This window comes from Phascolarctos cinereus, unplaced genomic scaffold, assembly GCF_003287225.1.
Source record: "Phascolarctos cinereus isolate Bilbo 61053 unplaced genomic scaffold, phaCin_HiC Scaffold_1;HRSCAF=81, whole genome shotgun sequence".
Lineage (NCBI taxonomy): Eukaryota > Metazoa > Chordata > Mammalia > Diprotodontia > Phascolarctidae > Phascolarctos > Phascolarctos cinereus.
In genome coordinates, this window is record NW_027555514.1 from 14,801,090 (window position 1) to 14,826,030 (window position 24,941).

Here is a 24,941-nt window from a genome sequence, read left to right on the forward strand (position 1 = left end):
GATCTCTAGTCCTATGTTACTATGTTACTTATATTACCATAGCATATGGCCACATTACTATATGACACTAGGTGGGCATCTCCATATACCCTCAACATGCCCAAGATGAAGCTTATTGTATTCCTCTTCCCACTGCTGTGAACTCCCCCTGCAAACTTCCCTGTTACTGTTCATGGCCACGCTACCCTTCTAGTAGCTTCAGTTGGTACTCTGGAGTCAACTTTGACCTCTCTCTCTCTCTCTCTCTCTCTCTCTCTCTCTCTCTCTCTCTCTCTCTCTCAGCCTTCAGATTCAATACCTTGCCAAGTGTTTTTAATTCTGCTTCTAATGCCTCCTCCACTGGTACCTTTTGTCTTGACTGTAGCAATAGACTCCTAATAGGTCTCTCTGCCTTCAGACTATCCCCTCCCCAATCAATTCTCCACAAAGCTTCCAAATTGGCATTACTAAAACAATGTTCTGACCATGTCATTATTTCCCCAAGAAAATGTGATAGAGCTCTACTGAACAGAGGAAAAAACCAATCTTTAGCCAGTCGTGTGAAGATCTGTTCAATCTGACACTCCACACACCCTTTTTTGTTATTAAATATTTATCTTATTTTATTTTTGTTACGTTTGAGTTATAAGCTGTTTTGCTCCCTCCCTCCCAAGCCAGCACTAAAGAAGGCCAGCATTGGACACAGATACTTATGTGGAACCCTACAATGCATCGTTCCATATGTCAGCTCTTTCTCTGGAAGTGGATAGCATCTTCCTTCCTAGGTCCTTTGTCGTTGACTTGAATATCCATATAACTCAGAATAGCTTAGTCATTCACAGTTACTCTTTAAACAATGCTGCTGTTACTGTATACAACATTCTCTTGGTTCTGCTCATTTCACTCTTCATTATTTCACGTGAATCTTTCCATGTTCTCTTAAAATCAACCTGCTCATCATTTCTTAGAGCACTGTAGTGTTCCATCACAATCAAATACCGCAACTTTTTCAGCCATTCTCCAGTTGATGGGCATCTTTCCAGTTCTTTGCCACCACAAACAGAGCTGCTACAGATAGTTTAGAACATATATCACTTTAGGAAACAGGCCTAATAGTGGTATTGCTGGGTCAAAGGGTATATACACAGTTTTATAACTCTTTGGGCATAATTCAGATTGTTCTCCAAAATGGTTGAATTACTTCACAGTTTGGGCAACATTATATTAATGTCCCAATTTTTCCACCTCCCCTACAACAATTTGTCATTTTCCCCTTCTATCATTTTAGCCAATCTGATGGCTATAAGATATCTCAAAGTTGTTTTAATTTACATTTCTCTAATCAATCATTTAGAGCCTTTTTTATATGACTATAGCTATATAGATATATGTATCTTTGATTTCTTCTTCCAAAAACTGCCTGTTCATATCATTTGATCACTTATCAATTGGGAAATGACTCATCTTCTTATAAATTTGAAAATTTTTTCTATATATTTGAGATATGAGGCCTTTATCTGAGAAACTGTCTATAATATCCCCCACCACCAATTTTCTACTTTTTTCTAATCTTGGCTACATCACTTTTATTTACACAAAACTTTTAATTTAATGTAATCAAAATGATCATTTTACAATGTTTTCTGACTCTTGTTTATTGCATAAATTCTTCTCCTATCCATAAATCTGATAGGCAATATATTTCATGTTATTCTATATACGTCCTTTGAAAAAATTTTTTTCAATTAAATAAGTCTATTTTCTCTCCCTCATGCCCTTCCACTCCACTGGGAAAGAAAGAAAAACAAAACCTTTGGGACAATACACCATCGGGCACACACATTCCCGCCATGGAAAGATGTCTCCTTCTGCACCCTGAGTCTATCACCTCTTTGTCAGTAGGTGGATGCTTCCAGTCCAATGCTGCTTCACCATCAGACCTTTGGTATCATGCCTGGTCATTGCACTGATTGGGCTTCTCAAGCCTGGTAGTCTGTTTTCTCTATAATGTGGTTGTTTTTGTACAAATTGTCCTCCTGGTTCAGTTACTTCACTTTGCATCAACTCATGTGAGTCTTTCTAGTTTCTCTGAGACCGTTGGCTTCATCATTTCTCATAGTAGAATGCTCTTCCATTATATTCATATGCCACGATTTATTTAGCCATTCCCCAATTGATGGGCATAGTTTCTATTCTTTGCCTCCACAACAGAAGTTGCTATAACTATTTAAAATATTTTATTTAATATTTTATTTAAAATATTTTATTTAAATATTGCAATAAATATTTTTAAAAAGGACTTTTTCCTCTTTCTTTGATCTCTTTGAAAGGAAGGAAGAAAACAAGCATTTATTAAGTACCTATTATGTGCCAGTATTGGGCTAAGAACTTGACAAATGTTAGCTCATTTGACCCTCACTGCAGCTCTGGAAAGGCTATTAATATCCCCATTTTACAGTTGAGGAAACTGAGGCAAACAAAGGTTGTGCCTTGCCCAGGTTCACACAACTACTAGGTGTCTAAGGAGAGGTAGTCACCACATCAGGCATACACTTCTTCCTCATTTTCATCTTATGGAATACTTAGTTCCCTTCAAAGTCCAGATGAGGTGCCACATCAGACCTTGCCCGAGTCTTTTAATGCTTAGCAGTCTCTCTCTTTTGAAATGACTTTGGATCTTCTTTGTGGGCATTTATCCAGAATGTCATCTCCCTCACAGCTCTCCCTGGTAGAACATCCTCTTTTGAAATGACTTTGGATCTTCTTTGTGGGCATTTATCCAGAATGTCATCTCCCTCACAGCTCTCCCTGGTAGAACATTCTCTTTTGAAATGACTTTGGATCTTCTTTGTGGGCATTTATCCAGAATGTCATCTCCCTCACAGCTCTCCCTGGTAGAACTTTCTCTTTTGAAATGACTTTGGATCTTCTTTGTGGGCATTTATCCAGAATGTCATCTCCCTCACAGCTCTCCCTGGTAGAACATTCTCTTTTGAAACGACTTTGGATCTTCTTTGTGGGCATTTATCCAGAATGTCATCTCCCTCACAGCTCTCCCTGGTAGAACATTCTCTTTTGAAACGACTTTGGATCTTCTTTGTGGGCATTTATCCAGAATGTCATCTCCCTCACAGCTCTCCCTGGTAGAACATTCTCTTTTGAAATGACTTTGGATCTTCTTTGTGGGCATTTATCCAGAATGTCATCTCCCTCACAGCTCTCCCTGGTAGAACATTCTCTTTTGAAATGACTTTGGATCTTCTTTGTGGGCATTTATCCAGAATGTCATCTCCCTCACAGCTCTCCCTGGTAGAACATTCTCTTTTGAAATGACTTTGGATCTTCTTTGTGGGCATTTATCCAGAATGTCATCTCCCTCACAGCTCTCCCTGGTAGAACATTCTCTTTTGAAATGACTTTGGATCTTCTTTGTGGGCATTTATCCAGAATGTCATCTCCCTCACAGCTCTCCCTGGTAGAACAGAGACTTCTTGGTGGCTGGGCTAGGTTTGTTTTTGTCTCTTATGCCTCCTCTTTGTGTACCCAGCACCAAGCACAGAGTCTCACATATAGCAGGCACACAATCAGTTCTTGTTGCATTGGCTTGGATGTCAAGGGCATCCTTGTAGAGGAGGGGGCAAGACAGAAGAAAAAGCATAGTTTCCATATTGTAGACCATCTGCACAGACAAAAAGTCTCATTACATAGGTTACAGGAAAGGGAAATCTAACTAACTTAGAGGTGCAACTGAAGGCTGCCTCGGTAAAGACGGTCACCAACCATTATGGCAAGGAACTTGCAACAGAAGCTGGCTACCGGCATAACCCTAAATGTACAAGATGTTTGCAAGCAGAATTTACTGTCTGGGAAACTTCCCCTCCTACATTTGTGCAAGTATTCAATGGTAAGAGGCTTAGCAATTGGAGAAAACAATGCGACTGAAAACGCCTTTGGAAAGCCAACACAAAGCTGGACAATGCCCATCCAATATGCTTATTGGAGAAACTGAATATAATGAAGGTAGCAGGACCCTGCTACCTACATCAGCGGCCAGATGAAATAGAAGTGGTGCCTAGCTACCCCCCAGACAAAAGGTTGTGTGTTTACTGGGAAAAACTGACAATTCATCTGATCAAAGACTGGAATGCCCACTCTGAAATGGGCATTCTGCTAAGCCCTTGGATACAGGGGTTAATCAGAGAAGAAGCCTGTCCCCCTGACCTCACAGAGCATACCCAGGCACACTCGACAAGCCCGCACAAAGCATACCAACAAAGGACCCAGAAACTAAGCACACTCCACATATCACATGGTGTTTTTGTCCAACAGGCAGGCAACACTTTACATGGGTATTTTAAAAAATGTTCTGCCTCATTTTTCCCTCTTCAGAAAGGGTTTTGTTTCCTCCACCATTCTAGTGGGTTTAGTTAGTAATAGAGTTTGGACTAGTTGAGGGCAAAAAGGGAATTTCCCCTTCCAATCCCATTGTTTCCAGAAAGTGCTGGGTCCGATGGATAGAAATTACAGATTTCTGTTTAGTAGGGAAGAGCTCTCTAACAATGAGATATCCAACAGTAAGAACAAAAGGTCTAATCAGATGGTAAGGGCCACATCGGTGACGGATTTCTGTATGGACGGAACATTGTGCTAGAATAATAGCATTTTAGATTGGAAAGGTACTTGAGAAGTTATTGAAAGTTTCTTCTAACTCTAAGATTCTATGAATTGGACCAGAAAGGTCTCTTCAAAATTCCGTAAAGTGACTTGCCCGATAGCACAGAACGAAGCAGAAAAAATTCGGATTTGAGTCTCGATCTTCTGGCTCTGGCTCTGGCTGCTGTACCAGGGGTGGGGGTGGGGAAGAGACACACAGACAGGCCCAGGCCCAGAGATAAACAGGGACAGAGGGAGAAAAGGGGCTCAGAGACGGGGGCAAGAGGTGATGAGAACACAGAAAGAAGACTAGCTGAGAAGAGATGGAGGGTAAGACGCTCAAAGGAAGGTCAGTAATTGCTGCAGGGAGAGAGCAAAAGGAAGTCAGAGGGTTAGTCCCTCCTCACCCGGAGCCTCCGCGTCAGAGCTCCCATTATAGGTCCAATCTCTGCGGCTGCCATTTGTCTGAGGCCTCTTTAGTTCAGCTTGAAAGAACCTGGCAGGAAGAGAGATCCCAAATAGGGGGGTAAATTTTGTTAATGTTAAAAAGAAAGTATTTTTGTGGGCTTCTGTGTAACAACCCACTTACATCTGGTTGCTCTGGACTGGGGGAGGGAAGGGAACTGGCATTTATTAAGCACCTACTGTGTGCCAGGCACTATGCTAAGCACTTTACTGTCTCATTTGATCATAATAACAACCACAGAAGGTTTTTTTTCCCTTCATAACTTCAGTTTCTTCCCTTGAGAACTGCCTGTTCATATCCTTTGGCTATTTATCAATTGAAGTTAATAAATGCTCGGCAAATGAATAAATGAATGAATTTGTCAGAGATCGAGCAGACAGATTAAGGTAATTTTTGTCATAAGATCATAAATTCAAAGCCAGATTGAATCCTGGATATCGCTTAAGATGGACCCTCTGACTTCACACATGAGGAAAAGGAAGCTTCGAGACTGAGGGTGCTTGCCCAAGGTTACCCAGCTACTAAATGGCAGAGCTGGGACACAAACCTGTGACTACTGCTACCTCCAATGTCTCTCCACTGGGCCACCCTGGGTCGGAGTCTTTCTTCTCACTATTGTAGCCAAAAGCAATTTTTTTAGAGCATTAGATCAGCCTTAATAACAGCAATGGCTGATGTTTCTGTGACCTTGCGGCAAGCACCAGGCTGAGTGCTTTGCCATTGTTCTGTTATTTGATCGTCACGATAACTGTCTAAGGAGGATGCTGTTATCTGCAGACGAGGAAACTGAGCCAGAGGGTAATGATTTCAGCAAAGGTTTATGAAGATTTCTCCCAAAACGTGACCCTCTAGCGTTCCCACAATCGGAAAATGCCAGTTTTAAACTGAAATTATTGTTGTTGCTGTTATTTCACAAAAGCCTTTTCCTCGTTAGAGGAAGTGCATTATCCCCATTTTGACAGATGAGGAAACTGAAGCTCAGAGAAAGTGAAGTGACTTGGCCCTGTCACATAGCTAGTAAGTGCCCAAAGTGGAATTCCATTCTGTATCTTTTCCCCAGTGCAAATCCAATGAACTCTGCTGCCTCTCCCATTCCAGGTGAAGCCACAATCATTTTAGCAAGTGCTTACTATGGGCTGGATGCTAAATTAACTAAGATGGGAGAATTCCGAGGAAGATAACTATGGGAAGTAAGGGAAGGACCTTGGTGGGAAGAATGGGGATAGAACTAGCATGTGTGTGTATTCACTAGGGTGGAAGGGCTGGGAGTCTGTAGTTTCTAAGCAGACTATAAAAATGATAGGAGACTCCTGAAACGTCCATAGAAACCTCAAAGCAGCTACTTCTTATAAATTCTTCCTTCTTGGCAAATGGATATTTTAAACACTGGGGAAAATTGGTGATTTTACTAGAATGAGACCTTTGTTACATTTTCATACAACCTTTTTTTAAACACCCGCACCCCCCCACACACACACACAAGAAAGTGATTGCAGATCACACTTCAAGGAAATTATCAAAGTATTAAAAAGATGTCCAGTCATAAACCCAATGAAGCCAGATTTTTGACATTTTAATTAAATAGTGAGAGGTAGCTACCTAATCAAGCACCTCCTTAAATTAAAGGCTAATGCAGGCAGAAGAATGCTCTATGCAAAGAGGCTGAGGGTCAGAAGGTCTCCAAAGAGAGAGAGCCATCCAAGTTCCCTCCTCCCCAGCCCTTCACCACTCAACTGAAAACAGTCTCCCAACGTGGCTGTGCCTGCCTGCCTGGGACAGGATCATAGCTGGAAACATCTCTTTCCATACCCTGACACAGGGTGGGTGCCAGGTTGAAAACCGAAGTGTATGCCTTCTTCAGCATTGGGGGAGAAGTCTGGCATCTAGGTAATTATGGCATGTTCCTTTTCTGTTTCCTTTCTGTCCATTTCATTACTCCTATCTGCTATCAGACATTGGATAGGGAAGGAAATTTCAGTGTTACCAGTGCTTTATATTATCCACTCATTCACAGACCCCAGAAGCAGGAGCAATCTCTAGTCAATAATCCACGATTGATGGTTATTGACCTAACCAGTCCTCATCACTAGGGAGCATTTTCTGTTGTTATTGGTCACATTTTATTCATGGAAGAAACCAGTCCAAAGTAGATCTAGGCCAATCCAGAAACACTTCCAGGAAGCTGTGACTATGAAAGCCACCTAGGTGCTGTACCTGCAGCTGTCATTCCGTTCATGCTCCTCACAAAACCAGGGGAGGGACAGAGAGTAGAAGGCACATTGTTATCATATAGGGCGAGGTCACAAAACCACATCCAGGTGGTGTATGACATAGTAAAGGCTCAGTGCTTAAAAAGACTATAACATATAGGGCATGGTGTAGACATTTTTGTAACATGGGATTTTTAAGAACTTGCTTTCTAATTTCATGTGTGTATGTGTGTGTGTAGTATCAATATGAATCACTTCCTCTGTAGTTTTGTTTTGTGGTAAAGTACTCTTTAGTTTCTGGGGCCCCTGAAAAACAAATTGATGTACTCATTTCCTGAAGTCTTTTAAGAAAAAAAAATTTTTTAAAGGAATAGTTCCAGTATTTCCTCAAATAAGAACTGAACCCAGGACACCAGAGTCCTCATTTTAGTTCTGCCATTAACTGTGTGGCCTTGGGTACTTCTTCAGGGCTGCTTACTCATTTGTAAAATAAAAGAGTAAGACAAGATGGTCTCCGAGCTCTTATCTTGTTCTAAAGGTCCTTATCTTCATCTATGACCTCATCTCCCTGTATCACCCATGTATATAGATTCATCCACCCACGACTGTAGAGATCAAACTTGTCTGTGAGGCCCCATGGGAAAAGCACTGATGCTGAGAGATTTCTCCTATCAAATGAGGGGCTAGTTCTTTTCAGCCCTAATTTCTGTGATCTATAGGAAAACACAGCAATATGGCATAGTGTCAAGAAGACAGGACTTGAGTCTCACCTCTGACACAGTCTGGCCCTGGGTCACTCTTTGCAATTGCAGCAAAGATGCAGATCTGCATTGGTGAAAGGAATTTCCTCTTCCTGTAGTTTTCTCCATCAGCTGGTCCTGTCCTTATCCTCTTAGTAAAATACTACATTAATGGGAATTATTATCACCTCCGTACTTTTCTGCCTCATGCAGTTGTTATGCAAAGCTTTGTAAGTCAGGCTCTTTTCAGTGCACTCTTAGGCCTTTCATCTTCTCTGTCGTTGTTGCTCCTGGGTTTGTCCCACAGCCATTTTGTTGTGGCCCCTGGTTCTGCCTTGGACCCTAGCTTTTGTAGGCAAGAAGACTACATCCGATGCTGCATACCACACCCCACATCTGCAGTCTCCCCCTTGTTACTGAGAAGCAAATAAGTTTCATCAGTTCTCTAGGACTAGATTAAAGTCACTACGGGCAGAGTCCCACTGCCTTTTACTGGCGTTTTTATTGACATTTTTGTAATTATTGTGTACAGAGCTCTCCTGACTGCTTCCTTGGTGACGCTTAATTAGTTCAGATGAAGCTTTCCATATTTCTTCAAATTCTTCATATTCATTGTTCCTTTCAGAGCAATGATATCCTATTACATTCACCACACCGTAATTTGTTCAGCTATCCTAGATCATTGTGAATTTTTTGCTGGAAATTATTGCTATAAAAATTTTGGTTATCTATAGAATCTCTCCCTCTTTTCAGTGTCCTCAGGATAAATGCCCAGTAGTAGGATTGCTCGGTCAAAGGGTAGGAGCAGTGTGATTTTTTTCACATAATTCCAAACTGTTTTCTAAAAAGACCAGCCCGATTCACGACACCGCGGCTGCCGAGTGTAATTGTGTAAACGGGTGCCTCTAGCCACAGCGCCTTCCCGACCACCACCTATTTTCATCCATTATCATTTCCACTTGGGGGAGGGGTGAGATCAAACCTCAGGACTGTTTTAATTTGCATTTCTCTTATTATAGGGTGATTTGTGGCAGGCTTTCATATGGTTGTTAATAGGATGCACATCTTCTTTCGAAATAATTTGTTCTTATCTTTTGACCATTACTCTATTGGGAAATGCCATTTGGTCTTATATATTCGTGTCAATTCCTTATATATCTTAGCTACCAGACTTATCAGAGATATTGGATGTAAAGATTTTTCTGCACTTAATTCATGCTCTTTGTACTCTGGCTGCATTGATTTTTGTGTGTGAGCTTTTTAATTTTATATAATCAAAATTGCCCATCTTGCCTTTTGTGGTCTCCTCTATCCCTTGTTTATTAATTTCCTCCTAGCCAGAGCTGTGAAAGGTTTCTCCTTTCCTTTAATTTTTTTATGTGATGTGACCTTTTATGTTTGGCTTCAGATCCATTTGAAAAATATGGAACGCTTCATAAATTTGCTTGTCATTCTTGCACTGGGGACATGCTAATCTTTCCCGTATTGTTCCGATGTTAGCATATGGGCTGTCAAAGCAAGTGCCTCTTCTGCTTCTTCTACTAGTTCTTATCCTGCTTTCCTCATTCTGCTGGGGAGCTAACACTCTCCGGGGAGAGGCAACATGGTGTGGAGAAAATCATGCCCAATCTGGATTTGAAGGTTCGTTAGAGGCACGGCCAGTGGTTTCTAATCTTTTTAGGTTAATACAAAAAAATCTGCATTTCATACAGTCCAACAAACATACATCGAGCACCGGGGACAGGCGCTGTGCCCAGCCCCAGAGATACAAATACAACATGTAAACAACCCCTACCTTCCAGAAGTTTCTATTCTACTGGGAGTAGAGGCAGTGGAAAAACTTGAAGGAACCCTGGATTCCAATCCAGAGAACCTTGCTCTTCTACTTAACTGCCTGCATTACCTTGGACAAGTCACTTAAGCTGTCCAGGCCTCAACCTATTTGTAAAGCAAGAGGCCTTCTGCCTCTTCATCCCAATCAGCACTGTTGACTCTCCTGTAGGAGGACATAAAGGTTCTGAACCTCAGGCCCGTGGGCTTGGTCTTTTTTTTTTTTTTTTGAGAGTTGCATTTCACTATAATTGGTTTATCCTATGCATTTCATTTTATGCACTTAAAAATATGATTTTGAGAAGGGACCCAGTGGGCTTCCCCCAGCTGACTGTCCAAGGGGGTTCAGGACACAAAAGTGAAGAACTCTTGGTCCAAGTGTCTGCTTCCAAAGCTTCCTTAGCTGCCATATAGATACGGGACGATGATGATGATGATGATGATGATGATGATGATGATGATGATGATGATGATGGTGTGTGTGTGTGTTTCTCATTTGCAGGGAAACCTAGGTCATTCCTGGTAACAGGTAGTTTATCTCATATTCCTCCCCTTCCTACTACCTCTGTTCCAGCCCAGTTGGATTACCGGTTGTTTCCTGAACTCTCTGTTCCAGCTCTTGCCCTGGGGAGGCACTTGTTCACAAGGCCCCCACACCTGGAATAAGCTGATGGGCCCCTCAGAATCCTTCCTTTTGAGGCTCAATCAGGTGTCTCCTCCTGGGAAGTCTGTACGGATCCGCCCCCACGCCCCAACACTCTCTTCCTCCTCCAATTACCCAGCACAGGCTTATCTGCCCACAGGTTGTCAGTCCGCAGGAGAAGCCAGCCCCCCAATTTGCACAGGGTAGGTACTCCATGCGTCTTCATTACAACCCCACCTCTCTTTTTGGCCGGTGAAGTCAGCAGCCTGTCAAATCGATTTTTAACTGCAGGGGCAGCCGTGGTGGGATGTAATTTATCATCGCCTCTTCAAGGGGGTGTGGAATCAAACCCCCAGAGCGAGGTTAATTTGTGTTTCTTATTATTCCTGACCTGAAGCAGTCTTTCAGGTACTTGTCAATAGTTTGCTACTCTTCTTATGAAATAACTTTGTTGCTTTATTTGGACGATTCACCTATTGGGAATGGCTCCTTGGGCATATACATCTATCTGTGTTAATTCCCTGTAAAATTGTAAACAGCAGTGACTTAGAGCCTGTGAGAAGAGCCAGACTTGTCCTCACTCTATGACAGTTACTAGCTGTGTGACCTCTGGCTTGTTGCCCCTCACGTGGCCTATTTTCACATGTGAAATGTGGGGACAGAAAGCCCTGGCCTGCCTACCTTACACAGATTGTTGGGAGGGTCCCTAAGAAGAAAACAAGCCTCCAGAGGGCAGAGAGCAGTGGGTTTTTCGGTTTTGTTTTGGTCTTTGGATCCCCAATGCCTAGATCCATTTCTTGTGCATTGGAGACGCTTAATAAATGGTGATTAAATTGAATGGAGTCATCAGATCACCCACTTAGAGAGGAAAGCCATCTGAAAGGTGGTTCTTAACCGGGGCTCTGTATTAACGCTGCGATAGCCAGAATTCCAAGCCCGGCATGGCAGCACGGAGCGCCTGCTGCTGAGGCAGGATAAGAATCTCCGCTAGAGCCCACCCAGGCTTAGAGGCAGACTAGTCCCAGAGAGAAGGGAGTGCCCCAGAGCACACAAGATGCAAACTCAGGTTTTCTGAAGCTCTATTCCATGCCCTTCCCATCATGCCATGCTATGTCCCCCATCAAATGAAATAAGAATGTAAAGTGCCCTAGGATTATTCATTTCCTTCAAAGTTCAGGGCAAGAGCTGCCTTTGCACCAAGCCCTCTCTGTCATCCTCGGATTGACTGAGAGGGGCACTGAAATCACGCATGGTCTGGTTAGGGGGAACTCAGCAGCCTCCCCCATGACCTTGTATCCTGGGCACGTACGCACGCATGTGTGTGTGTGTGTGTGTGTGTGTGTGTGTGTGTGTGTGTATGTGTGTGTGTGTGTGTGTGTGTGTGTGTGTGTGGTCTTCACAACAGAATTTAGGCTGCTAGAAGACAAAGACTGGTCCATTTCCTCTTGGTAGATAAGAGACTTATGGATGGGTACAAAGAGAAGTAAGTAAGCCCCTCCTTAAGGAGGGGAATGAAGCTTTCACCTGTCTTTGTGTCCCCTTCCACCCCCTCCATGTCTGGTACATAGCAGATACTAAATATATGCATGTGGATTGATTGATTGATTGATTAATTGACAGTATCCTCCCTAATCATCTTCCAGGTAGTTCCCCTGGTTTCTATTGTTTTATTCTTTATTTTGGTAGAGTCTCCACAGAGCAGCACAGCAGCCCGAGCCCAGAAATCCCTCCTTGGATGTACACAGGCTGTGCGACCGTGGGCAGACGTTTCACTTCCATGGCAGACACTTCTCTAAAACCCCGTCAGTTGCAAAAGCTTCCCGTTTATCCCCTGTGTGCATCATTTGTACAGAATGGTTCCCATGTTGTCTCCTCCATCCAACTGAGAGGTCCTCAAGGGCAGTGAATGTCTTTTGCCTCTCTCGATCCACAGTGCCTGGCACATAGTAGGTGCTTAATAAATGTTTATTGGCTGACTGGCCTGCATTGATAGAGAGTTTTGTCCTGCAGTTCCCTAACCAATGAAATCACAGGTTCAAATGCCATCCTATATTTCTATATGTACCTGTTGTCTCCCTTATTAGAATCTAAGTTCCTAAAGGGCAGGAATTGTTGCCCTTTTTGTCTTTTTATCACCACCACATAACACAGTGCATGCATGACACATAGTAGGTGGTTAATAAATGCTTGCCAACAGATTCAGTGCCTTTTTTTTTTAATTAGGCAATTGGGGTTAAGTGACTTGCCCAGAGTCACGTAGCTAGGAAGTACTATGTGTCTGAGGCTGGATTTGAACTCAAGTCCTCCTGACTACAGGGCCAGTGCTCTATCCACTGGGCCACCTAGCTGCCCCACATTCAATGCTTTTAAACACTTTGTTCAGTTCTAGAACATATTTCCTGAAGCCAGCAATTGTTTTATTCTTGCTACTGAATTTAGGTATTCTCAGAGTGCTTTCTGTATGCCAGGCACTGTGATAAACACTGAGCAGACACAAAAGGGCTACTTACAAGGGGCAGCTAGGTGGTGCAGTGGATAGAGCACCAGCCCTGAAATCAGGAGGACCTGAGTTCAAATCTGACCTCAGACCAAACACTTGACATGTACTAGCTGTGTGACCCTGGGCAAGTGACTTAACCCCAATTGCCTAAAAATTTAAAAATTAAATTAAAAAAAAAAGGCTACTTAACAGTCTCTGCCCTCAAGGGCAGACATTCTAATGGGAGATACCAACATGGAAAAAATCTGTATGAAAAAATGTTCTAAATCATGTTTCATCAGACAAATGCAAATCAAAATGACTCTGAGGTACCACATCACACTTATCAGAATGGCCAACATGACAAAACAGGAAAATGATAAATGTTGGAGAAGATGTGGGAAAATTGGAACACTAACGCATTGTTGGTGGAGTTGTGAAGTGATCCAACCATTTTAGAGAGCAATTTGGAACTATGCCGGAAGGGACATAAAAATGTGCATACCCTTTGACTCAGCAATACCATTTCTAGGGCTGTATCCCAAAGAGATCATAAAAATGGGAAAAAGACCCACGTGTACAAAAATATTTATAGCAGCTTTTACGGTTGGTGGCAAAGAATTGGAAATTGAGGGAATGCCCATCATTTGGGGAATAGCTGAACAAGCTGTGGTCTATGAATGTAATGGAATACTGTTGTGCTATAAGAAGTGATGAGGGGGCAGCTAGGTGGCCCAGTGGATAGAGCTCTGGCCTTAGAGTCAAGAGGACCTGAGTTCAAATCCAGCCTCAGACACTTGACACTTATTAGCTGTGTGACCCCTGGGCAGAGAAGAAAGAAAGAGAAAGAAAGAAAGAAAGAAAGAAAGAAAGAAAGAAAGAAAGAAAGAAAGAAAGAAAGAAAGAAAGAAAGAAAGAAAGAAAGAAAGAAAGAAATGATGAGCAGGCAGACTTCAGAAAAACCTAGAAAGACTTGTATGGACTGCTGCTGAGTGAAGTGAGCAGAACCAGGAGAACATTGTACACAGTAACAGCCACACTGTACAATGACCAACTTTGTTTTGTTTTGTTTTTTGGCTAGGCAATGGGGTTAAGTGACTTGCCCAGGGTCACACACCTAGTAAGTGTTATGTGTCTGAGGTCAAATTTGAACTCAAGTCCTTCTGAATTCAGGGCCGGTGAGCTATCCATTGCACCACCTAGCTGCCCCTGTGATGACCAACTTTGACAGACTTAGCTCTTCTCAGCAATGCAAGGATCTAAGACAACTCCAAAAGACTCCTGATGGAAATTGCCATCCACATCCAAAGAAAGAACTATGGAGTCTGAATGCAGATGGAAGCAGACTATTTATTCTCCTTTTCCTTTGTTTTGTTTTATTGCTTCATTCTCATGGTTCCTCCCATTAGTTCTAATTCTTCTTTACATCATGACTAATATGAAAATATGCTTAACATGAATGTATACATAGATCTTATATCAATTGTATGCCTTGGGATGGGGAGAGAAGTAGGAGGGGAAGAAAATTTAAAACTCAAAATCCTATGGAAGTGAATGTTGAAAACTAAAAATAAATAAATTAAATTTTAAAAAAAAGAAAAAAATCCAGTATCTATGAGATTTCCACAGGGTAGATGCAAAAGCACCAGCAGCTGGGGGCACCAGGAAAGGCCTCTTGCAAAGGGTGAGTTCTGAGTTGCCTTGAAAGACACTGAGCCTGCAGAGCACGGACCCTGAATTCAGGAGGACCTGAGTTCAAATTTGGCCTCAGACACATAACACTTACCAGCTGTGTGACCTTGGGCAAATCACTTAACCCCACTGCCTAGCCAAAAAAAAAAAAAGACACTGAGCCTGGTACATAATAAACACTGAATAAATGCTTGTTGGTTGACAATTTCAAAGCAGGGTATGGAAGTAGGGTCTGTGACTTAAAAAATAAAAAAAGATTTCAACATAATTGGTTTCCCTTGTAATCGCACATATTTTATTTTATGCATTTACGTGTGCACCCTATTCTGAGAAAGGGTCCACAGGCTTCACCAGACTGATGGATTGCCAGAGGGTCCGAGGATTCTGACACTGTCTTGACATCTCCAGCACCCAGTCCAGGGTCTGGACACTGTTTGTGTTTAATAAATGCTTCTAGGCTGGTTGCTTCGAAGCCTTCCATTCACTTGCAGAATGTCAATATGCATTTATCAGACACCGACTGTATACCGGTTACTGGGGATACAAAGAAACGTAAAACCACAGGCCTTGCCCCAAGGCGCCCACACTCCATACAAGACAATAACAGGGGAGGGGCCTGGCTGAGGCTGAAGGAAGCTTGGGCAGCAGGGGCCAGCTCTGGGAGCTCCCAGGCCCGGGAGAAGCTAGGAAGGGTTGGAAGAGTGTCAGCGCCCTGCAGGGGGGCACGCTCACTCTGGGCTTTGTCCCTAGAGGCCGCCAGCGGGTGCCGCAGTGCACAGAGCTCCAAAGTGATCTCCCAGCTGGGTGACCCCCTAAAGGCAAGACCCTTGACCGCTGCCTGCCTCAGTTTCCTCGGCTGTTCAGAAATGATAATACTAGCGCCTGGGAGGGGCTTGGCGCCCAGTGACTTCCTGGGGCACACAGTAGGTGCCCTGGAAATGCAGGTTCTGATTATCCTCTCCAGGCCCTAGCTGGGACTCCAGCACACAGGAGTGCTTAAGTGATTGATAGCACTGGGTGGAGGAGGGGTTGGTGGTGGTGCCGCAAGCAGGAAGGGAGGCGCTTCCCAAGCTCCAAAGCGCCAGGCCCAGCCAGGACCAGCCAAGACCAGCCAAGACCAGCCAGAACCAGCCAGGACCCAGATGACGCAATCCCCTTCCTCGGCCCACGCGCCCGACGCGCGCCCCCGAACAGCGGGCGAGCACGGGGGCACGCGCACACTAGCGCAAGGCTCCCGCCGGAACTGCAGTTGTCACGGCGCTGACGTCACGGCTCGGCGGCAACCAATCGCAAGCCGCCGAGTTTCCTCTATTAGCCCAATGAGGGCTCCGCTCTCCGGCCCCGCGAGGGAGGGGCGGGGAGGCCGCTCGAGGAAGCGCACGTGAGGCCCCCGCCGGCGTGCGCACGCGCAGTGATGGGTCCGGGCCTGCAACTGGGCGCCCGCTGCTGGGCGCGCCTCCTGCCGCTGCTGAGGCCCCGCACTGGTGCGCGTTGGTCTGGCGCGAAGCCTCAGCCTCTGCAGGCTCACAGACCGCCGGGCCGGGGCCTCGGTCTCGCCTCGGGCGTGGGGGCGCGCGGGCTCCAGAGCGGAGCGCGGCGGGACGAGGCCGACGCCCGAGTGGAGCGGGCCGCGGCAGGTACGGGCCGGCGCGGGGCCGAGGCCACTGCTTCCGGCGTGGGGCCCGCCCCTTCCGGCTCGTGGCCTCGACCCTCTTCAGCCGAGAAACTGAGGCACGGGAGGAGGAGGGGAAGGGGAAGGAGGTGCGGGTGACTGGACTCCGGGATCGTGGGTCCCAGCCTTGGTCTTGGACTTAGGCCGCCTCCAGGAGCCTCAGTTTGTTCATCCGTAAGATGGTAGTCATCACGCCCTACGGGGCGGGGTGAGCACGTGAAAAGCGCCACATAAACAGAAACCGACCGGAGCCGGCGTTGGGGGGGGCAGGGAGAGGCAGCCTTCGGGCAAGGGGTGCCCCACCCGAGCCCCTGGGGTGTGGGCCAGTTAGGCTCCATCCCCCCCCCCGTGGGACCCGGTCACGGGTCGTATACAGGGGTCAGCGGGCGGCCCGGTGAGTTCCTGCAGGGCAGGGCCTGGCACATAGTAGGTGCTTATGAAGTACTTTTGAACCTGCTGTGTTTGAGTGTCACACAGCCGCTTCAGCTGGTGCTGCGAGTCTTTTCCCCATTTTACAAGTGAAGAAACTGAGGCACAGGGAGGCCGAGTGTCTTGCCTATGATCCCATAAAGAGCTCGTCAAAGGGAGCATTTAAACTCAGGTCTTCCTGGCCCCAGTCCAGTGTTTTGTCCACTAGATGCTGCTGCCTGTGGGGTTGCACTGGTTAGAGTCAGGAACACATAGGTTCAAATCCAGCCTCAGACACTTCCTAGCTGTGTGACCTTGGACAAATCCTTTCACTTCTTCATACCTTAGCTTCCTCAGTTGTAAAATTGGGACCATAATAGTACCTACTTCTCAGGGTGGTTGTGAGAATCCGATGAGATCATATTTGTGAAAAGAGCCTGGCACACAGTAGTCCCTCTGTAAATACTTATTCCTGCCCCACTACAGCTAGGGCTGTTGGAGAGACAGAATCTTGGTGAGGGGGCTAGCCTGGCCTGATTCCTGGATTGAAGCTAGGTATGGTGACCCACAGGAAGGAAGAGGCCACAGCCCTTCACCGCTGACAGACGAGACTGGCGCTAGTCCTCGGTAGCAGCGTTGATGGCCTCATGTTGGAGCTTTGTGCCCCTTTGTATCTCACCCTTTTTCCTTCCCTCCCTCCACCTCTTTTTAAAATGGCTATTTTTATTTTTTTTAGCTACAGGTTTTTGTAAGGAGCTGTAGATGCTAGTTATCACTAGCCTCATTTGGCCATCAAGTCTCACCTGGGCTCTTAGCCCTGTTACTGTGTTTCCCTGTTTCACCTGTGTTCTGATGGAAAATGGACTGCCCCAGGAGTCAAAGGACCTGGGTTGAGATCTCACCCCGACAGCGCACTCCCTCTGTGCCCTTGGGCCAGGCTTTCATGTTCATGGTCCCCATTTTGCTCCTGTCTCATGGAGGCAGTGGGACTGGATGGTCTCTGGATCCCTTCTGGCTTCTGAGCCGGGACCCTTTGAGCCTCACGTTCAGTCCCACCCTGGCTGGGCCTGCTGAGCCCTCGAGGTTCAGGTGTGGCTCTGGGAACTCGACGTGTGAGGAGAACCTGGCTCAGCTCTTTGGGGGCGCAGTCAGACTCCTGCCTGCCTTGGGATGGGGTACACCTGTCTGGACCTCTGGGTGGGTTCTTTGGCTCTTGATCTGTTTCAAGTCTAGGTGAGCGGGAAGGGCCATCGTAGTCCTTGAGGTGTGCCTCGGTATCACCTTGGCCCTGTCATGCTTTAGGGATGTTACCCTTTCTCCGAGAGGAACCATCCCAGTTGACTCGTGTGTGCTCATTGAACCAACGCTGTCTAGCTGTGTGTGTGTGTCTTCCCATGATCACTTTGTGAGCACCTTGGTGGCAGGGACAGTATCTTGTTTTTCATTCCTATTCCCCTCACCCCCGCCCCATCAGATACATATTTGCCGAGGGAACTGAGCAGTGACTTGGGAGAGAGACGTTGTGCCGGTGGGGCAGGATGAAGGCAGAGAGTGTGAAACAAAGGTAAAGGATGTGTTTCTTGGTCTAGGTTGTTTTGCTAGCACTCCATGGTGGATTTTTCCTGCTGGTCTGAAGAGCCCTGAATTGGATAGAGCTACTGCTAACTTAGATTTGTGTAACTGGAAACCTTATTAGCAGTCTTAAAGTTGCCTTTTCTGATTGCATCCCAGTGTGAGAGAATCTCTGTGTTCTCCTGGGCTCATCTAAGGGTTTCTTATTGGTAGAGCTAAGGGGGCCTAGAGTGTTCTGTACCACAGGTCCATGTCTTTGTGTTGGTATAAGATTTGGGGAGAAATCCTAGGCAGCCTGGTCCTCCTACAGGACCAGGGGGCCCTAAGGGAATGCCTGCTTGCTGGTGGAGTTGGTCTCAGTTACAATAACTTAGGTATGTATTTCAGGTCATACGGGACCCAAATTTGACATCGACCTGCTTGTGTCTCTCTTGAGGCAAGAAAATGCAAAAGACATTTGTGTGATCCAGGTTTCTCCAGAACTGAAATACACAGATTACTTCGTGGTTGTGAGTGGAACCTCCCCGAGACACTTACAGGCTATGGCCCAGTACATAGTGAAGATGGTAAGTGGCGTTATTCTTTCTTTTGTGCTGTTGGCTAAAAGGGTAGGTTTCCATAAAGGTAGTAGCTGATTAGGGGCTGAGAAGTCAGCAGGGCCCTGGCTAGTCCAGAGGTTCCTGGAGTTTTGTCTTTTGACATGTGCACACAGTATAGACATTTCCACGATGACCTTATGGGAGTCGTCTGTGAATGACTACAGCCTGAGGGGGGAGAGAAATGAAGCCCCAGGCTTGCTTCTTTCCTGCTGCATTGAGCTTTCCACTGAAATCTTGCCCTGATGGAAGTGATTTTGGGGAACAAGCTGGTCACAGGAATAACCCAGACTGCTGCACAGCCGGCCCCACCAGGCCCTGGAGCCTGTCATGAAGTGGTGTGTTTCCACTCACTGTTTGTGGGTGTTCTGCTCTGCACCTCAGTGAAAAAGGGACGTGTGTTGGGGTGCTTTATGTGGGTCACAGGGGTGCCGCTGGAGCAGATGGCAGGCAGGGGAGAGAGGGAGCTCTGAGTGTGGAGTCAGAAACCCCAGGTTTGAATTTGGCCTTTCTTAGCTGCTGCCTGGGTGACCTGGACAGCTTACTCAGCCTTTCTGGGCCCCAGGTTCTCCTCAGTACCATGTGAGGGGATTGGGTACCCAAGCTCCTGTGGGAGAAGGGAAATGGGCTGCTGATACTGCCTGTCACCTTGGAGAATGGCCTCAGGGAAATCCTGAGCTAAGAGCCACTCTTCTAGGGGGTCCAGAAGACCCTGACAGTGTCTCACATGCCTGAAATGCAAGGAGAGTTGCAGGCTGAAATGATGCCCACCCTGACCTTGGTGTCCCATGTGGGTCAGTGGAGAAGCTCGTTGTGGAGGCCCCATAGACGGGCCCGGTCCCTGCGCTGAAGAGTGCCAATGCTTTTTTTTGTTTGTTTGTTTTTGATTTTTGGTTGGGCCATGGGGGTTAAGTGACTTGCCCAGGGTTACACAGCTAGTAAGTGTTATGTGTCAGAGGCTGGATTTGAACTCAGGTCCTCCTGAATCCAGGGCTGATGCTCCATCTACTGCGCCACCTAGCTGCCCCCGTGCCCACACTTTTGTGTAACTTGGGTATACACCATAGCTGAATTGGTATTTTCAGAGTGGATTTTCTCAGTGACTTTTCTCAGCCTGAGAGAGTGCAGCTGAATGTTGGCTTTTCCCTTACAAACTCAAGTGTTTCTGGAGTCTGACATTTTCTCGTAGGGTTTTAGGTAGCCCACATTAGTGGGCTTTAATTTGTTAACGTGTTCATTTGGAAGATGGGGTTCCATATCTGGCCCCTTCCCTTACAGTGCGAGCAGCCCAGTGCTTCTGGCTTTGAAGGGGGAGGATGGGAAGGGGCCCCCGCCCTGGAGAATGGAGTCCACTAGGCAGCTCCATCTTAGAAAGCTTGGCTGCCATTGTCTGGTGGCTGTTGGGTAACTGAATTTCCTTTTACACTTTGGTGGCTATTCTAGAGCAGTTCTGTCATAATGGAGGCTACGTTTCCCCAAGTGAAAACACCCCTTTTGGTCCATAAACAAGTTTTCAGTGCCATGAGGACCTTTAAAGAAGAGTGGTATAGTTTGTACTCCTCTGGCTTTCTGTTCCAGCACAAGTTCCTGAAATCCAAGAATGATGCTTTTGTTCGGATTGAAGGGAAGGATGCGGATGACTGGCTGTGTGTGGACTTTGGTAAGTTTTGGGGGACACTTCACAGACATAGGTTGTTTCGGGGGTGACATATATATCAAAGAAGTCTCTCAGCTGTTGCTGCAAACTTCTTTCAGACTGTTTTCGATAGCCAGAAAGCAGGCCTTTGAGAGCAGCATGCCTGTCACCAAGGGAAAATGACTAAAATTTGTTTTAAAGGTTAAAACAAATATTTACAGAACAATCAACCAGGAAGCCTGGTGTTCAAACCTCCCCCTCCCCAAACATCCACTATACCTCGTCCCCACTTTGGACTCAGATGCTGAGGTGGGAGCTTGCCACCATTCATTCATCCCTTCATTCATTCATTCCACAAATGTTGAAAAGCCTGCTACATGCAAGGTGGTGTGCTTTGCTAGAGCATGGGGGGAGAGCGGAATCCAAAGATGAATGAGACATTCACTTCCTCTGGGAGCATGCAGCCTAAGGGTAAAATATGATGGAAACGAGTGGACTGCGAGGCCGAGGATGGTATGTATGGGCATGGTGCAGACATGGAGTGCTTCGGGGAGATGTCCTAGCCTCCCGTCATTGCATAAGCAGCAGCAGCAGCGTTTGACCTAGGTCTTAGCTTAACATGTGGATGGTCCTTTCTTTAATAAGCACAGATGGGGGGGAAGGGAATGAGCCGAGGCAGGAAACTGCAAAGCATATTCCGAGGATGGAGAAGTGTCTGTTCCAAGCACTGAATGGAGCCAGGACTCTTGGCCTCTCATCCCCATTTAGCTCCTTCCTAGCTCAGTGCCCACAGGCAAGGCGTTCCATCTCTCTGCCTTTGTTTCCTCATCTGTACCTTCCAGCGCTAAGATTTTATGAGTCTGAGCTGGTGGGGGGGGGGCTTTGGTGGCGATGATGGAGCATGGTATGGGAGGTTAGTGACCAGAGAACTGACAAGAGCAGAGAAACTTAGGACAGTGGATCTGGGAAAACAGTTGTTGGAGCAGGGAGGCCAAATACAAGGGGGTTGCAGTGGTCTTGACCTAGAAAGGATGGATGTAAAAAACTTGGAAGGAAAAATTGGAAGAGGCTTGAGAACGTGATGAAGTAAGGGGAAGGAAAAAGTCAGAAAACTCCAGGCTTAAGCCTGAAGTTGACAGGGCTGGTGTGCTTTAACAGAAATGGGGAAGGCCGCGGAAGATGGGGAGTTCAGTGTTAATACCCATTGGATTGGGAGTGACAGACCTTCAGGTGGAAGTGTTCAGTCACTAGAAGGGGCACACTTAAATTCGGCCACCTGTGTGTTCCAATTAAGGAAACAGCGTCAGGTAGGCTCCAAGAATGTTAGTGCTGGAAGGGCGATCTAGGCTCACCCCATCCTTTCTAGATGAGGAAACAGACCCAGAAGAGGTGAAAGTAGGAGCCCTGCTCACAAAAGAAGGTTGCAGCTGAGCCCTGGGCTGGGTGCAGGGAGAGGAAATGAGGAAGAAGGCCCTGACTGCCCGTCCTTGTCCATCAGGCCTTCTTTCCACTCTCCTGGGGCAGAAAGACCAAGGAACAGGCCGGCTTCCAGCTGACAACTGGATGTAACCTCTTCTTTTGTTTTACATCTGAAATTGAGCTGTTCAAAGAGATAGCACATGGAAAGCTCATTCGTTCCTTTCCAGTAAGTAAGAAATTGGAAGATGAAGACTAAAGTATATGAGCCACCGTGTTAGCCTGGCTGGATTTGTTAAGAATTGTACATTTCATTTTAACACCCCATTTAAAGTGGTCTATTTACATAGATGTGTGTGTGTGTCTGTCTGTCTGTCTGTCCCTGGTTATGTTACCTGTTTTCAGTAAATAGTTTACATGTGTGTCTTTTGGCAATTACGGTTCCCTAGTTTTCTGGGATTAAGAACTTGGCTTCCTAATTGTTATAGTGGCCCTGTTTTGATCAGCATTGGTAATTGATCAGATTGGGATTTTGATGTAGCTACAAAATCAGTTTTTGAAAAAGGAACCACTGCTTTTGGGTGAATATAAATTCTAATGCAAACATACATTTAAACTTTGAGTAGATGTATTGCTGAAATGAGAATGTGTATTTTATGGAAGGCGGGGAGGGATTAGTCCTGCTGATTAGTGATTTAAATAGTCCTAGTAACCAGAAGAATTGTTTACAGTGAGGTAAACATAGGGAGTTTGTGTTTGAGAGGGACAGGCTACATTTTGTCTATGTTAGAGAGAGGTAAGTATGGTTTAGTGGAAAGAGTGGACTGAACCCAGAGCTCAGAAGCCTCCCTTCTATCCTAGGTGAAACCACTCAGCCTCTCTGCTTCACTATCTGGAAAACGAAGACACGAGTGCTTGTGTTGTTTACTTTGCAGTGTTATTTTAAGGAAAACACTCACTAGCTAAAGAAACGAGCTGTTCTGTGTGCAAACATGGCCAACCTATGCCAACACCTACACAGCACTTTGGATACTAGTAATTTGCTTAGCAGTAGTTATAGTAATTTTTAGTTGTCTGCTTGGTTGATCTTTGAAGATGTTAGGATAACTTAAGATTTCCTACCTCCACTCTTTCTCTGAATCCTTTCCCCCTTCTGGAAAGAAGACTAGGAAAGTTTGGGGTTAGAAAAATACGTTTGCTGGTTCTACACTGGTGGGGTGCATCACAGTGATGGGAAAAATCAAATTCTTAAAAGATGGAAATTGCTTTTAGTGAACACCACCACTACTTAGATTCTAGAAATTAGCCTCTGATGGGAAGGTTGCTTCTTAGAGAAAAATGGTCATCTCTTTGTATAGCCTTAGTCTTGAATACTGTGCCTATTTAGACTGAGCAATAGCATTTGTTCTCATTAGTTGGACCTTACAGAGTCTAACTGGAAAATCCGTTAAATTGTCTTGAGACCCCACTTAACCCTAGGTGGGCTTCAGGCATTCTCCAGTCTCTCAAACTGGAAGTGAAGAAGGCCTTGGAAGGGTCTCAGTCTGAATCGTTGCCAAAGCCCAGGTGGATGTCCCTGAGAATTAACTGTGTTCATGGACTCTACTCCTTGAGTTGCTTTCTTTGGTAGTTGAGAAGTCACAAGTCTGGGAGCAAGTCCAGTCCCTGTTCTTCTCACAACTCTTTGAACTCCCTGACAGGCAGCATGGTGATTCATTTGATGCTTCCAGGGACCCGAGAAACCTACGAATTGGAGAAGTTGTGGACTCTGGGCACTTATGATGACCAGTTAGCTGAGATCGCACCAGAGTCCCTACCTGAAGACTTCATCCTTGGGTTTCCACCAGAGGAGGAGCCTTTGGCAAATTCTCCATTGGAGGCCGAGAGAGAATAAAGTAAGAGCTTTGAAGCAGCTAGAATTGGTCCGTGTTATTAGGAGGTTTTCTGTTTGGATTTGCAGCCAATTAATCCACTTCTGAGTCCTATCTGGAGCCTCTGATGGTTGCTGGTCAGGGCTGAGCATACTCTCACATGCACTCAATGTAGAAAACTCATAGAAAACAGAAAGCTTTGGAAACTGGGCAGTGGCAACAGTTAAGGACTGGCCTTTCAGGCAAGTTACCTCGAGCAAGAATTTCAGACTTCACCAGAGATGGGTGATTTATGCACCTAATTTATCACTTCATCATGTCTCCTGGTCCCTAATCAGTTTTGTGGAGTTGTTTGCCTGGCTTGACTTCTCACCTCTGGAGGAGTTGATTCTTGTATCAGTTAAAAGAACTCTCATAGAGAACTCTTTTCAGCTTACAAGTTTAGCATAGTGCAGAAATGTCCTTCTGTTTTAAGGAATGACTTACATGGGGATCATCTACACTGGGTTTTAATTTTTATTTTTCTTTGTGGGGAAGAGATGAAAACCTCCGTGTGAAAAATAGGCAGCTCAGCTTATGGACTGTTTCTAGATTTGACGTTGACAGAACGTGAAATAAAAAAAAAATATTAACCAATAGGTGATTGATTCTTAATTTCCGATTTATATAGTTTGCCCCCAACCCTGAATTCAAGGTACCATAATTTTAGCTGCAAGTGTGTTGATACGAGTTTAGAGTATGATGATATGTATCCCCTTCTTCTAAATGCCTTTCCACATTAATAGTTGTAGAATTTAAGTCCTGCACATTTCAGAGCCTATTAAGTGCCACCAGTTGGAGGAAAAAAATTAATTCAGGGGCATTCCATTTTGTGACTCTGGCTAACTAATAACAGATGTGAATCTGAAGAGCCACGAAACAATATACTCTAGAGAGAGACAGGACCGACAATAATCTAATATAAAAATTAAGAGTTTAATATAGAGTAATATTTGAATGTAGAAATTCAGAGGCTTCAAAAGAGCTTTAGCTTATGGATGAAACCTGCCGTTTGTAAAGCATTGCCTAAGTTTCCCTT

The 24,941-nt window shown here is 45.4% G+C and overlaps 1 protein-coding gene, 1 long non-coding RNA gene and 1 other non-coding gene across 3 annotated transcripts; 2 read left to right on the forward strand and 1 right to left on the reverse strand.

Annotated features, from left to right (window-relative positions):
• The first annotated feature begins 6,802 nt into the window (after positions 1 to 6,802).
• On the forward strand, positions 6,803 to 12,497 carry LOC144457427 (uncharacterized). Its single transcript, XR_013486739.1, has 2 exons — positions 6,803 to 6,985; positions 12,208 to 12,497. It is a non-coding gene; the product is annotated as an uncharacterized LOC144457427 (long non-coding RNA).
• LOC144455159 (U6 spliceosomal RNA) lies at positions 9,466 to 9,572 on the reverse strand. The gene has a single exon (XR_013483870.1). It is a non-coding gene; the product is annotated as a U6 spliceosomal RNA (small nuclear RNA).
• A 3,578-nt stretch (positions 12,498 to 16,075) lies between the features above and the next one.
• On the forward strand, positions 16,076 to 23,904 carry MALSU1 (mitochondrial assembly of ribosomal large subunit 1). The gene is made up of 4 exons (XM_020993232.2): positions 16,076 to 16,329; positions 18,732 to 18,910; positions 20,519 to 20,600; positions 23,693 to 23,904. The coding sequence occupies exons 1-4, from the start codon at positions 16,107 to 16,109 to the stop codon at positions 23,884 to 23,886; spliced, it is 678 nt and encodes a 225-aa protein (XP_020848891.1). The 5' UTR covers positions 16,076 to 16,106; the 3' UTR covers positions 23,887 to 23,904.
• Positions 23,905 to 24,941: the final 1,037 nt, after the last annotated feature.

Coding starts and splice junctions, on each gene's coding strand:
- MALSU1 (XM_020993232.2), top strand. CDS start 16,107: ATGGGTCCGGGCCTGCAACTGGGCGCCCGCTGCTGGGCGCGCCTCCTG. Junction 16,330..18,731: donor AGTGGAGCGGGCCGCGGCAG/GTACGGGCCGGC, acceptor TATGTATTTCAG/GTCATACGGGACCCAAATTT. Junction 18,911..20,518: donor CCCAGTACATAGTGAAGATG/GTAAGTGGCGTT, acceptor TTTCTGTTCCAG/CACAAGTTCCTGAAATCCAA.